Raw genomic sequence first — 13,496 nt, forward strand, 5'->3', positions numbered from 1 at the left:
ATTTAATTGAAGATTATGTACTGACATACTTTTTAAGGAATTAATAAATAATTTAAGAAACTTAGAATTAAATTATGAGAAAACCTCCTATGCTTACTTGGTCAAACTTAGCCAATTTATTTAAACTAGTCACTAGTTTATTTTTCCTTCCGTAATGCCAATTTTTATGCACTGCAGTTAAGAAATACACCTGCATTTTAAGTACTGACAGATTAATGACATTTAAATCTTGAAAGATTTTGTGTCTTACACAAAATTGTTTTGAAATAACACTTCTGTACAGCTGTATGTGAATACAAGACCTAAACAAATAGCAGACTTAATCTAAACTCATTTCTAATAATGGTAATCTGAAAGAGGCCCACAGGCTAAACTGATCCAAAGTTTAGACTAGCTTTTATCTCCAAGAACTGAATCTTTCATTTTCTTTTAGCTAATTCTATAACACAAGTTAACTTTGTTCACCTTTGTTTTCCTCTAAATCTCCCCAATATTTAATATATTTAACAGCGAGGCCCACGGGAGGAGGGAATTTTGGGCAGGGGAAAAAATAGTTGATAGAACTAGGAGAGGGGAAGAAGTCCAGAAAGATGTAGTATGTAATTCACAGGATAACAACAGTTTTACTTATGTAAATTGTTATTGAAGGCTTTTTTTAGTAGAAGAGATAATGTAAAATTAAATGGAATGACAGTAGAGGTAAAAAATGAATGAAAAGAAGTAAACTAGGCCATGCCTGCTGCATACGCCTAGTGGAAAGAAAGAAAATCTTTGTTACTGTATTATATCTTGAGTTGTGGTCTTTGAGCTCTTCAGAACATATTTTAGAACTAATTGAATGGTTGTAGGACAAGAATCAAAGTATGTTGAGGGAGTTTAGAAAGAAGAAAAACCAGAGACCAGTATGAAACTTAGGGTGTAGTTAAACCTTAGGGATATTTCTTATATTTATCTTGCCTGGATAAAGACTGCTAGATCCAGTTCTTCACTACTCTATAAAGGGAAAGACACTTTGTCCAGAAGAACTTCTAAATGTTAAGAATAGAACTTTTCTGAACCCAACCCACCAGCAAGCAAGGCTGGAGGGGCCCAAGGAGTTGGAAGGAGATACAGCCAGGACAGCTGATCCAAACTGACCACAGAGATATTCCAGACCATATGGCATCATGCTCAGTACATAAAGCTGAAGGGAGAAGGATGGGGAGACATTGGGAGTGATGTCACTTCTCTTCCCAAGTCACTCTTACATGTGATGGGGCCCTGGGAATGGCTGAACACCTGCCTGCCCATCGGAAGGAGTTAGGCAAATTTTCTTGTTATTAATTTCCTTAATTTAAAAGAGTTTCTTTCATTTTGACATTCTCAAATTCAAACTTCAGTCCGTTGCTCTTGCAGTACTCTTGTCTATCACAAAACATTCTCCTTTCAGCTAATTTGGACAAACTTAAGTGCTTCAACAAGGAGCATAGTGTAGTTATACCCTTCTTGAAATCTTTGAAGCAGTTTTCTTGTCTGAGCAAATTCTAATGCATTTTTTTAACTCTAAAGGTAAAATCTTTTTCTATGGCATCTGCCTCAGAGATTTTGTGGTAATTTCCTACATAGTGCTTGAGAGCTGGTCCAGTGTGTGGCCTCTGCAGTGCGTCAGACAGGGAGCTGGTGTGTGTGACAGCTGAAGGCTCCTTGGCAGGCTCCAGGAGCCCCCAGTAACTCAGCTGAAGGGTGGTGGGTATGTCAGCTGTCCACAGCCCACTGAGCACTGAGGCAACCAGCACTGCTCACCCTGGAAGAGCAACCATGAGCTAAACTATTGGCCCAAGAGATCTCCAGCTGACTGACTGTGGCTCTGATGTTGGGTTCTGGCCAACACAACTCTTCAAGCTTGAATTGATTTGACAACTGCTGTGAACACCTTCCTCTCGTGTACCCACACTGTGACCAGCTTCCTTCAAGCTTCTCTCCTTTGATGAGCAAACTGTTTTCCTGCTGATCTGACCTCTTGCACCCTCGCAGGGTGTTCAAAGGTCTGATGCCAGACGTCAGTCAATAATGTCCCCACAATGCTCCCGCAGTGGCAGAGCCTTCTGTGCAGGTGTGCCGGCGCCGGGCAGGAGGCAGAGGAGCTGCTCCCTCTTCCCAACAAAATGGGGTTGTGTTGTTTACAGCACATTCAGCTGCTTTCCTTTGCCACTCTGGGAGCATTTGGGCATGCAACTTAAATGACTTTTTTTCTTGTGTGTTTTTTAGTATTTTGTTTGGGGTGGGTTTTTTTTGCTTGTTTGGGTTTTTTCAGTGACGACCGTGAGTCTCATGAAACCAGTGCGGGAGTAGGTCCGGGTGTAGGTCCTTGGATTCAAGGAGCAAGGTCAGTGCCCAGCCAGGGCACAGTCCAAACCTTCCTAAACATGTCCTGGTACCATTCCTAACTGCGTCGCTGCATTGAGAAACGCGTTGGTGTCCGCGCTGTGATTTTACACCGACCACGCCGAGCAAACCCGCGGGACCGCGCCGGGCTGGAAGAGAGGGAGGGATGGAGGGACGGGGGGGATGGAGGAATGGATGGATGGACGGAGGGATGGAGGGAGGGAGGGAGGGAGGGATGGATGGACGCAGGGACGGATGGACGGACGAATGGCGGGACGGCGGGATGGAGGAACGGATGGCCGGAGGGATGACGGGATGGATGGACGGGAGGGATGGAGGAATGGATGGATGAAGGGAGGGATGGATGGATGGATGGATGGATGGATGGATGGATGGATGGATGGATGGATGGACGGAGGGATGGCGGTATGGAGAGACGGAGAGATGGCGGGACGGATGGACGGAGGGCCGGCGGAATGGAGGGACGGCGGGATGGAGGAATGGATGGGCGGATGAATGGATGGATGGAGGAATGGATGGATGGATGGATAGACGGATGGCGGGCACAGCCGGCCCCAGCGCGCCGCCCCGGCCCCTCCGCGCTGTGCGGGCCCGGGGGCGCTGCCCCGTCCGAGGCTCCTCCTCCCGCTGCCGGTCGGTCCCAGTGCTCAGGGCTGACATCACACCCGGGGTTTCCATCCGACCGCGGGAGGGGGAGGCTGCGCGGAGAGGCGGCGATGGCGGCGGGCGGCAGCACTTAGGGGAGGCGGCGGAGCAGAGCGCAGCGCAGCGGAGCCCACCCCGGTTCTCCCCGCGCCCCTCCCAGCGCGGCCCGGGCCCCATTGTTCGAGCGGCGCAGGCAGCAAGGAGCCGGCGAGAGGAGCCGCGGCCGCCCAGGCCCCGCCGCGACCCGGGGCTGCGGTTCGAGCTCCCCGCGGGACGCAGCGCGGCCTCGGGCCGGGCGGGCCCCGGCAGGGCCGGGCGGGCCCCGCGCACCGCAGGTAGGCACAGGCCGCCATGGCCGCCCGGGCCGGGCGGGTAGAGGCGGCCCGAGGGGGCGATGCGGGCGCGGGGCTCGGTCCGCGGGCCCGCTCGCTGCTCCCCGCGCAGGGAGGGAGGGAAGGAAGGGAGGGAGGGATCCGGTGGGGCCGAGCCGCTGCCGCGGGGGGAGCCAGAGCGGGGCCGGAGCGCCCCTCGGGCCGTGTGTGGCGCCGGGGGAAGCGATCACGGAGGGCGGCGGCCTGCGAGGCGCTGCCGGGGAGCGGCGGCCGTGCAGGCCGCGCCGATAGCGGGCCGGGCGGGCAGGGGAGAGCGAGGCGGGCGGGGGGGAGAGCGGGCCGGGCAGGGGGGAGAGCCGGGCGAGGAACGAGAAGCAGGGCGGGCAGGGGGAGAGCGGGACGAGGGGGAGAGCGGGGCGGGCGGCCATGCCCGGGATCGCGGTGGAGAGTGGGGCGGGCAGGGGGAGAGCAGGACAAGCGGCCCTGCCCAGGATCGCGGGGGAGAGCGGGGCGGCCCTGCCCGGGCTCGCTGCGGGCAGGGAGGAGCGGGACGGGCAGCGGGAGGGCAGGGCCCGGCGGCGCGGAGAAAGTTCTGCGGTCCCCCCGGGGTGTCCCGGCGCACTGCGGGGCCGCCCCGCTCGCAGCCGCCACCGCGGGTTCCCCCCCGGCCGCGCCAGCGCTGCGAGGCTCCTTCCCAGCGCTCTGCCCTCCCTCCTCGCCATTGTTCGCAGGCCGGAGCGGCGCGGCCGTGCGAGGATCCGCCGTGTCCGGGGCAGTGCCCGCCCCGCGGCCGCGCCGTGTCCGGCGGCAGCCCCAGGTCGCCCCCGCACCGCCCGGGCGGGGCACGCTGGGCCTGATCTGATTAGCAGTGAGTTTAGACTCGCGGCCCATTTACCGTGATTCTAAACTTTCTGTGCCTGCATCGGGTACTGAGTGCGGTGATCTAAGATAGGCGTGTATGTGGAATAATGGGCATTCCATCTGTGGGATCTTGCTGGTGTGATTTAGTGGGGACTCTTGTGTTAAACGGGACAGGGTTTATCTTCCTGCTCCTACCCACAACTGTTGGTAGTGTACCTAGAAATGCCACAATATGTGTGTACCTGGAAATGCTTCCACTATGTTTTGTGCATGAAATAGATTGAATTAAGCAGATCTTACCAGAACGTTAATATTTATGGATTTTTAGCTATGTGTGTGCAAGTAGGCATTTTTTCTTTAAAATTTAGATTTGCTTTGTCCTGAAGTCAACACTTTGGCAAAAGTTAAGCCGCAAAGTATAGTGCAAATATGCAGTAAACTGTTCTTCTCACCCTGCAGTGCTAAAGAAAATGTGGTTTCCATAGCATTTCCTATTCTGTAGCTTGTGGTGTGGCAGAAATTGCCATCTTTATGGCACCATCCCTGAAAAGTTGCCTGAAGAATCATAAAGAAGTGTATGTTGGGACCCAGATGCAGGCCAACCAAAAGCTAGGCAGGTCTTCCATGCATTTTATGTATTTTGTTTAGTTCTCCCATTTTTTTAAAAGTGTAGCTAATATAAAGACTTGTTGTTCTCTGCAGACTATTTTTCTGTTTGTTTTCACTGCAGGAAAAAACTATTTTTTTTCTCAGACAAGAAAATGGTGATAAAATGTCAGCAATGAACTGGTGGAACACAGAAAAGTTATTTTTGAGTTACAGATGTAACATCAAACTTGAAGCCCCCTTTCACTGTTAGTGAAAAAAACACAGCTTGTTTTTGATACCTCTTTAATTGCAAACATAATTTAAAATTGTGTTAATGTTTTCCTTTACTATCTTAGGTATTTTTCAACAACTCTTGAATACCCACTAAGAACACTAAAGCAAACACATACAGAGTCTGGAAAACCTACGGAGTACCAAGAAGTGGATTCCTGATATCCACCTTGTAACTTGAGTGGACTTTTATTTATCTTTTAAACTTCCTAATATTTACAATGAATGGGCACAGTGATGAAGAAAGCGTAAGAAACAGTAGTGGAGAGTCAAGGTAAGCACTTGCTCATTTCAGTTATTCTTGGCTGTGTTGTATTCTCCTATATTCTGTGTACTAAAACTAGTTTATATTTGAGCTTGGTCTAAAGGTTCATGGTTGGCAAGCAGATCATAGTTAGGAGGACTGGACATGCTTCCTTACAGGTGCTTCATCTGCTTGTTACATTCACGTTTCTTCAGCTGAGAATGGGAATGGTCATGTATATGTGTTACTCAATAAAGCTTAGGTGGTATTAAAGCCACATCAGCTTTCAACAGAACAGTATTATTCTTTTGAGGGAAAAGGGTGTCTGAAGTGTAATAAAGCTGAAACATTGAATTAAAATGTTAAAATTAAGCTACTTTCTATAAAGTGCAAGGCACACATACATAATGTGTGCTGTATAAAACCCTAACTAGCCTGTCTCTAGGTGGGGCAGTGGTTTGTTCACTTCAGTTTTTGATAAGAAGACTTCATGATTTTATTACTCCTCAGAGCCATCAGGGTAGTATAAACTGCAAGTACTAACTTTGTTATCTGAAGTGAAAGTACTATTTTTAACTAAAAAATTAAAAATCAGTCCTCGAATCTCAAATTACAGCCTTGCAGCATGTGTTGAGTGTTCACATGTTTGGAAAAGCCTGATTAGAACATCTTTGCATCTGTGCAGGGTGACAGCCAATTTGTAGGGATGGAAAAGGTTCTCTTGTTAGAATAGTCCCAAGTTCAGAAAGTTCCTGCTGCACTACAAAGTTTAGATTTCTGAACCTGGAAATATGATGAATGCTAAAGGTTTAAAAGTCAATTTGGAAATAAAATGGGGGTTTTAGACTTCTCTTCTAAGAGGTAGTTGTGACCATGCTGTTTTTCTGCCCCTCTGTGTCTGATCACAGCCTGTTCAACTGGTTAGATAATTCTGTCAGCCAGAGGGACATAAAAAATCCGTGTTCTGCAGACTTCATGGGAACTTCCAGTTGGGTAGGGAGAGATCTGAATTATTACCTCAAGTAAAGAAGTGCAAGAAGAACATAATTGCCAACTGGTCAGTGATCATGTTCTGACCATTAAGCTTGCACAGAGCACAGTGTGTGATGGGCTGGGAAGAAGGGGAAGAGGGAAGTGTTTAGGTGACAAGGAAATCTGTGAACTGCAAAACTAAAGAAAATTTAATAATTCTTACCTATTTTTATGTCAAGCTCTCTATTATAAACAGGAGTGTCCTAGAAAGACAGTAAAGTTCCAATCTGGTGAATGCTTTGTGAGTTATAGTATGTAATAATTTTTGAAGATTTGTGATTCCTACAAAGTTGGGTCTGTTTCAGTTAAGAAACAGGTTTGAGGTTTCTTCTGGTAATGGGCAAAATAATCCTTGTTAACTAAAAAAAAAAAAAAAACCAACACAACACCCGGAAAAACATCCAAGAAACTTACCTGGGAAAAGTCAGGTGATTCTGTGTGTCAGTTTTCTTACTACTTGAAACAAAGTACTTTGTTAAAAACTGTGTCGTTGCACTGTTACCGCACATGAACGATAGTGCATCAAAGTTACTTAAAAGCTGCAGGAGTGCAAAAGACTAAACCAGTTAAAAGTCCTAAAGCTCCGAATAGCCTAATGAAAAGTAAGTATCAGGAGGATCCACAGTGCTCAAAACTTGATACTTGCTTGTGAGGAAAGACTTTGTCCTTCGTCTTAAATGTCCTGCTGAGCACATCTGAAAACTTCAAAATGATTTTAAATGCAAAAACCTATTTTTTCCTGCTCTTCTATCCCTTGTTAACCCCATGGCCTAATTCACAGGCAGGTCTTGGAAAGCTTTTATTCATGTTTGACATGTATTATCAGGAAACCATTCCTCTAAATGAAACGTGAAACTTTTCCATTTTAAATGGTGGAATCCTCTTCTGTCTAACCTAGTTTCATTTCTAAAATAATAAATAATGTCTTTATATGCCTTGCCCTTGGTTTTTAGTCTTTGGGTTTTTTCTCTTTCATTTGTAGGTTTCCAGTACTGTAGGTGGTTTTCACTCCAAGGAGAGTTGCCTTAGCAAGCTGCAGCTGCAGACAGACAGCTAAGAGTAACCTGAGAAGTGTTTCTGTAATTAGCCTTCAAACCTGGTAATGTGAATTTTACAGAATAGAAGTAGAGATCAGCAACAGAGTATGTTTATGAAGCTTGTAGTGGTTCCCTCCGTTCAGAATGCTGGGAAGGGAGGTGGAATAAATGAAGAGAACAGTTGGGAACTGATGATGGGAATAAATTGCAAAGAAGATCAAACTCAAGAATTAATAGGAAAAACCAGGAGATGAAGGCAAATACAGTGGTAATGTGAACAGTGGCATCAGTGATAGCTACAAGAAGTCGTTGATAATTTCTGTCTGTTTTCAAATATAACACTTTACAAGTTCAATAAGGCCATTCACTTCCTTTGGTGTCTAGTGGAGACTTCTATGGCAGTCATTGTGAAGTGACAGCCTTGATAATAAACACAGTCTGATATAGGGAAGCCACCATCATTACTTCAGAAAGGGAAGCTGTGGGTCAGGGCTGCATTTACAAACCTACACAGGCAGAGGACACAGCATTGTAATGTTTTAATGGAAATACCATGATTAGCAAAAGCTGCGGAAGGCCTGTAGTATCTCAGCAGTGGGAGGGATGGAGAAGGGGGCTGACTGATCATAAACATCTGACTTTGTGCACTGATCAGCTATGTGATAAGGAGCGATAGCTGCCCTTTACTGTGAAGGTGATTTTTTTTCTGACATGTGGGAGACATGACTAGTTTGCTACACGTCTGTAGGGTTGTGTCTATTCAACTGTCTGCTGGTTGACTAGAAAACTTTGCTGCAGGTGTTGGTCCTGAACTTCTACTTTGCTGCAAGTGGCAAAGTGCCTGGCAACACCATTTGGACTTTCCTTGTGTATTTCAGCAACCTCTGAAGCTCTGGATCAGCACTAGAACCAGCACGATGGAAACTGTAAATTAGCATAAACACTGTTACCTGGTCGTGTTGCTTGGTGTTCTGCTTTGTGTCCAGTGATCACAGTGGATCATAGAATCAATCACAGAATGGATTGGGTTGGAAAAGACCTCTGCGATGATCAAGTCCAACCCTTGGTCCAACTCCAGTCCCTTTACCAGATCATGGCACTCAGTGCCATGGCCAAGCTCAGGTTAAAAACCTCCAGGTATGGGGAATCCACCCCCTCTCTGGGCAGCCCATTCCAATGCCTGAGCACTCTCTCTGCAAAGAAGTTTTTTCTGATCTCAATTTCCCTGGCAGAGCTTGAGCCCGTGTCCCCTTGTCCTATTGCTGAGTGGCTGGGAGAAGAGACCAACCCCCACCTGGCCAGAACTTCCCTTCAGGTAGTTCTAGACAGTGCTGAGGTCACCTCTGAGCCTCCTCTTCTCCAGCTTCTTGTTCACTTGAAAAAACTACTCTGATATTTTTAAGTAGCTCCAGGCAAAGTATCACAGATGGATAACAAGTGAGTGTGGACACATGGACTTCACAGCAGTACTCTGAGAAGCTGAATTTTAAGTGAAGCCTCTTTGAGTAGCGTTCTTGAAAAGAGTTCAGTTACAACTTTCATTATGAATAAATATGTTCAAGTTACATAGTAATAAGAAAAGCTTAATCATCAAGGAAGGGCAGTTTTACCTGAACTGCAAGACAAGCGCCAGGTAGAACAGGGACTGCAGCAGTGAAATGTTGGTGCTCATTGAATAACAATCTGATTTCCCATCTCTCTGCTCCTCCTGTGTTCCTGCAGGACAACGTGTGGAGGGCTTGAGCAAACCTTCCTTTCTGTAGGTGAGCAGGCGTGTGCTCAGTGCATGTAACTGGAAGGTGTCTGGCTGGGGTACAGGTCTCCCATTGAGCAGAAGGCAGCCGCTTGTACCAGAGAATTTTACAAGTCTTCACACACCTGAAAGTCACTGTTAATAGAAGATAACAATTTGATTCACTTTGTGCATGGAATGGTCTATGGACGACAGAAGGGAATTAGGTAAAGACTGAGGACTTTGTCAGAGGCTTCGATTCACTATGGAAATTCATACCTTCCATAGGAAGGAAGAAAGATAGATGGAAAGTCACAACCTTAGGTTCTTGCTTTCCTAAAATCCAAGTGGGAGTTAAACCAAAGACTGACCAAGCAAAATTGTGCACTGTATTATCACAGAATCACAGACTATTCTGAGTTGAAAGAGACCCACAAGGATCATCGAGTCCAACTCTTCAGTCAATGGCCCACACAGTGGATTGAACCCCTGACTTTGGCATTATTACAACCAAGTTTGAACCAACTGATTTTTTTGGTAGTTTAATAGATAATAAAAATATGTGTGTGCAGCAAGACAGAGTGTGTTCATGAGACTGTGTGTGTACAGATAGATACTTATTGAACAGCAATTCTCAGATCAACAAAAGTGCCTGAATGGTAAAGAAAACTTTTGGTAGAACTTACTGCAAACAACTAGGGTAATAAAACAGCTTTTCACTTCTGTTAGCAGTATTTTTAGTTAGCAAATTGCTCTTTTATCAGAAATGATCAGTATACTTAATACAGAATTAAGCATACTGAAGTATGGTGCCCCTATCCAAGTTAAAACCATCTTTTCATCACTTCTTTTTGGAACAGTTCCAGTAGAACATATATCAAAACCCAGGTGTGGTGGGTTTGGGTTTGGTGGTGGGTTTTGGGGTTTTTTTGGGTTTTTTTTTTGTTTTGGTTTGATTTTGTTTTGTTTTCCTTTTTGGGTTGTTTTTTTTCCTAGAAACAACCTTTCCAGCTTAAAAATAACCTCGTGATCTAGCTGTGGTTGTGCATGTGGTTTTAAGTTTGGCTTTGGGACTCCTGCTGAGTTTATCCAGGACCTGGTTTTAATCTAACCTAACTGGGTGGCAAACACCTGTTCCACCTATTTTAGATGCAATTCCACCATTCTGGGAGTGTAGATTTTAGCTGGTGGAAGCTTTTGTGCATTCTTCAGAACAGTGAAGTTCTGTGAGACAGGCAGAGCTCTCCAGATATGGCCCCTCAAGAGCAGTAGGTCCCTGGGTAACCACTGATACCTCCTGCTTGTGGGGGATTCCTAGAACTTCTTTGCGCTCTTAAGATGTGTGACTTGTGTCTCTCTCGAAGACTTGCAGTGTGGTTCGTAGAGCTGTGAAAGTTGGTGGGTGATCAGCACAAGACAGGAAACAACATTTGATGGGTTCAACATAGTACTCTCTGTGTCCCCTCGTTTTTATTGGCAGTGATAAGTAACATAAATCTTCCTATGCATCTAAATCAAATTAAATAGTGAGGGTTTCTTGGAGAAAATGAAACTTAATCCCCCCCCCTTACATAATATTTGCCTAAAGAACCTTGGGTGTGAACTTGCAGTTTTAGGAGTTTGGCCTTTTAGTGTCTGTTGCTTCTGTACATTTTGAATGGGCTGTTCGTAATCAAATGCTTGCTTTCCTTCAGCTTCTTGTAAAAAGAAACAACAACCAAACTAAAACACAGACAGTCCACTGTCATCTCTGTTTTCAAAGACCCTGTAGAAAGTAATCTCTTACTTTTTTAGTGTGTTGAACTTATTTTATTAACTTGGGACTCTCTTTACTGCTGTTCTTGAAATAAAAGGTTAAGGGAACTTCCCCTAATGAGTGCACTTAAAATCAGTGATGATAAACCACTTGCTCTTGGATCCATTATTGTCCTACAGCAGTCTGAATGCTCAGCCAGTTCTTTTGCAGTGTGACTTCTTTAGCTTTCCATTTTAGGATTTGTACTCCTCGTGCCTAGTTCTGTTTGTTGTGTGATCCTCTCAGGGGCACCTTGTTTCAAGGGATAAGCTAGTGAAGCTAAACTTAACTCTGTAGAAAAGAACTTGTTGTTCTGTGGCAGGAGACTTCCTTTAAGCCTGTCATCTCCCTAATACATTCCCCATTCTCATTGCATAGGTGGTTTTTGGGTGTAGTTTGAAAAAAATAATTCATGTTTGTTTTAGCCTGTTACTTCTTTTGGTGCCTTCATTAAGCTGTGCTGCTTTTCTCTCAAAGCAGTTTGCAGATAAATACTGCATTCAAGCACACATTTGTTGTGAATATGTGGGATGTACCCAGAGACAGTGTTTATAAAAAAGAACAGGCAAATTCCTTCAGTGTGTTGAAACTTCATACCACATCAGATTTGACGTATGTTGCTATACAAATGCAACTATCAAGGGCTACAGGGAAGAGATTTCCTGAGTGCATGTCCTGGAAGGGGCTCTTTCTGGAATTTACACCTCAGTTTGTCAGCATACATGAAACTAATTGGTCATGTAGGAACTCCATGCTGAGAACTGCTCCTTATTTTCAGTATATGCTGTTGCCTGCCACTGGAAGTTGTTTGTGACAGCCAACTTTGTCATCTTTGCTGTGGTTTGTTTGCATGGTAGAGAAATGGTCTCGCTCCAGCAGGACCGAGGGGATCATCACTGGTGTGTTATCCACCATGTTTGTTTCTATTTTCCTTAGTCTTGTGATGATCTGCTGTTTTGTAGTCTTTTGTATTACCGTTTTTTTTTATTTGGGGATTTTTTTGTTGGTTTGGTTTGGTTGTTTTTGTTTGGTTTGGGGTTTTTGTTTTTGTTGGTTTTGTTATTTTTTGGTTTGGTTTTTGGTTTTGTTTGGTTTGGGGGTTTTTTGGTGTTTTGTTTTTTTTTTTTGCTTTTTGGGTGTTTATTTTTTCTTCTTCTGTTGAACAAAGTGAATGCAATGTAGGGTTTCTGAGGGAGGAGCACCTTTTAACATATAATGCAGTTTTCACAATTTTTTTTTTTAAATAAGTATTATATGTAATTCCCTTGGAGCTGGAGAAGGGAAGAAGGTTTATGTGACATGTGGAGGGAGGACTTGGGAAAGCAGCAATTTCATTTTGAGTAATGGAGTTAAGTGCCTTTGAGAGCATGAATGGTCTTTAAGGGTTAATCCCAGTAAATATGTTACTGTATCTATTGTATTAACAACATCTCTATTTTGTAGCTTTGGTTGCTTTGCTGTGTTCTTTCCATATACACTTCCTGTTCTGGTCTGGTTTACAATTTCTGTAGGTATTTGGCTTTTTGGAATCCATTAATCTGGGAAGAAGGCAAGATAAAAAGCCAGTTAGACCACAAAGTAAAGTGGATTAGTAGAAGAGTTCAGGAGTGCAAGACCAGAGAAAAGACATGACGTGAAACAGGGTGAATTTGACAAACACAGGTTTATGACAAACATTCTGAATTAACTGAGAGCAAAGTCTTGTGTGCTGGCTGTTTGATTAGATAAGTGTGGCTTTTCTACCAGAGGAGTTGAATGAAGAACAGCAGGTTCCAGCTCCGGCCTATCCTGCAGAGAGACCTTCCTGACTCAGTTTGGAGAGGGGAGGGAGAGACAGACAAAGGCCCCAATTTGTGCAAACTGGCTGAAAATAGTGGAGGTTTTCTTTTACTTCCCAATTGTCATCAGGCGGTTTTGAGGAGAAAGAGAAGGATGGATACAGTTGCACAGACCAAAAATAAAACCCAGGCTGGTTGTGTTCAAACCATCCCTCTGACTCTACCCAAAGTGTCTGCAGCAGTCTGTGAGGTTTCCACTTCTGTGTTTTGCTGAACTGTTTCCACTGGAAGCATCTCAAGCAATGACCCTGGCCTATATTGGAAGATGAATTGTCAATAAGTAACACATTTTGCATCTCCTTTTCTGCAAGGGAGTGTCCTGAAGTGCAGGTTTTGAGACAATATGTGTGTACCAGCCTTAGGCAGCAGGAGACAGCTAATTCTGACAGTATTCCAGTCCATCTTTGAGGAAATATGTGATGTTGTTCCTTGCATTCTACCCCTGGAGAAGGATATCAGAGTGTCAGTAATTAGTGGTACCAATTCAGGTGATGAATTTTCTGCAGCTCAATGGTGCTACTTTGTACCAATGGGCATTACTTGTTGCAAGGAAAGTTGGTCAAATTATGGACCAAAGTTAGACTACATCAGCTGATAGTCAGAGCTCTCTGGTTAGAAAATGAATAACTTATAGTCTGTGCCTCAAAAAATGAAGATAAAATTAAAGAATCCCATAGGCAGAACTGGAAAAGAAAGAGACCAAGGGTGTTAAAACA

At 44.9% G+C, this 13,496-nt stretch overlaps 2 protein-coding genes across 4 annotated transcripts in view; both read left to right on the plus strand.

Moving 5' to 3' along the window:
* The first annotated feature begins 2,920 nt into the window (after positions 1 to 2,920).
* Positions 2,921 to 3,406, plus strand: LOC139685047 (uncharacterized). Its single transcript, XM_071581564.1, has one exon. The coding sequence runs from the start codon at positions 2,921 to 2,923 to the stop codon at positions 3,404 to 3,406; it is 486 nt and encodes a 161-aa protein (XP_071437665.1).
* Positions 3,048 to 13,496, plus strand: part of CHD1 (chromodomain helicase DNA binding protein 1) — a 70,609-nt gene continuing 60,160 nt past the window's right edge. Inside the window, exons 1-2 of one of the 3 annotated variants that reach the window (XM_071580933.1) lie at positions 3,048 to 3,365; positions 5,168 to 5,376. In XM_071580933.1, the coding sequence (XP_071437034.1) occupies positions 5,324 to 5,376 (53 nt within the window). In that variant the 5' untranslated portion in view covers positions 3,048 to 3,365; positions 5,168 to 5,323. Of the gene's footprint in view, positions 3,366 to 4,972; positions 5,078 to 5,167; positions 5,377 to 13,496 lie in introns of those variants that run through there. The other 2 variants (XM_071580931.1, XM_071580932.1) reach the window with 2 other exon arrangements.

Source organism: Pithys albifrons, chromosome Z, assembly GCF_047495875.1.
Source record: "Pithys albifrons albifrons isolate INPA30051 chromosome Z, PitAlb_v1, whole genome shotgun sequence".
NCBI classification, from domain to species: Eukaryota; Metazoa; Chordata; class Aves; order Passeriformes; family Thamnophilidae; genus Pithys; species Pithys albifrons.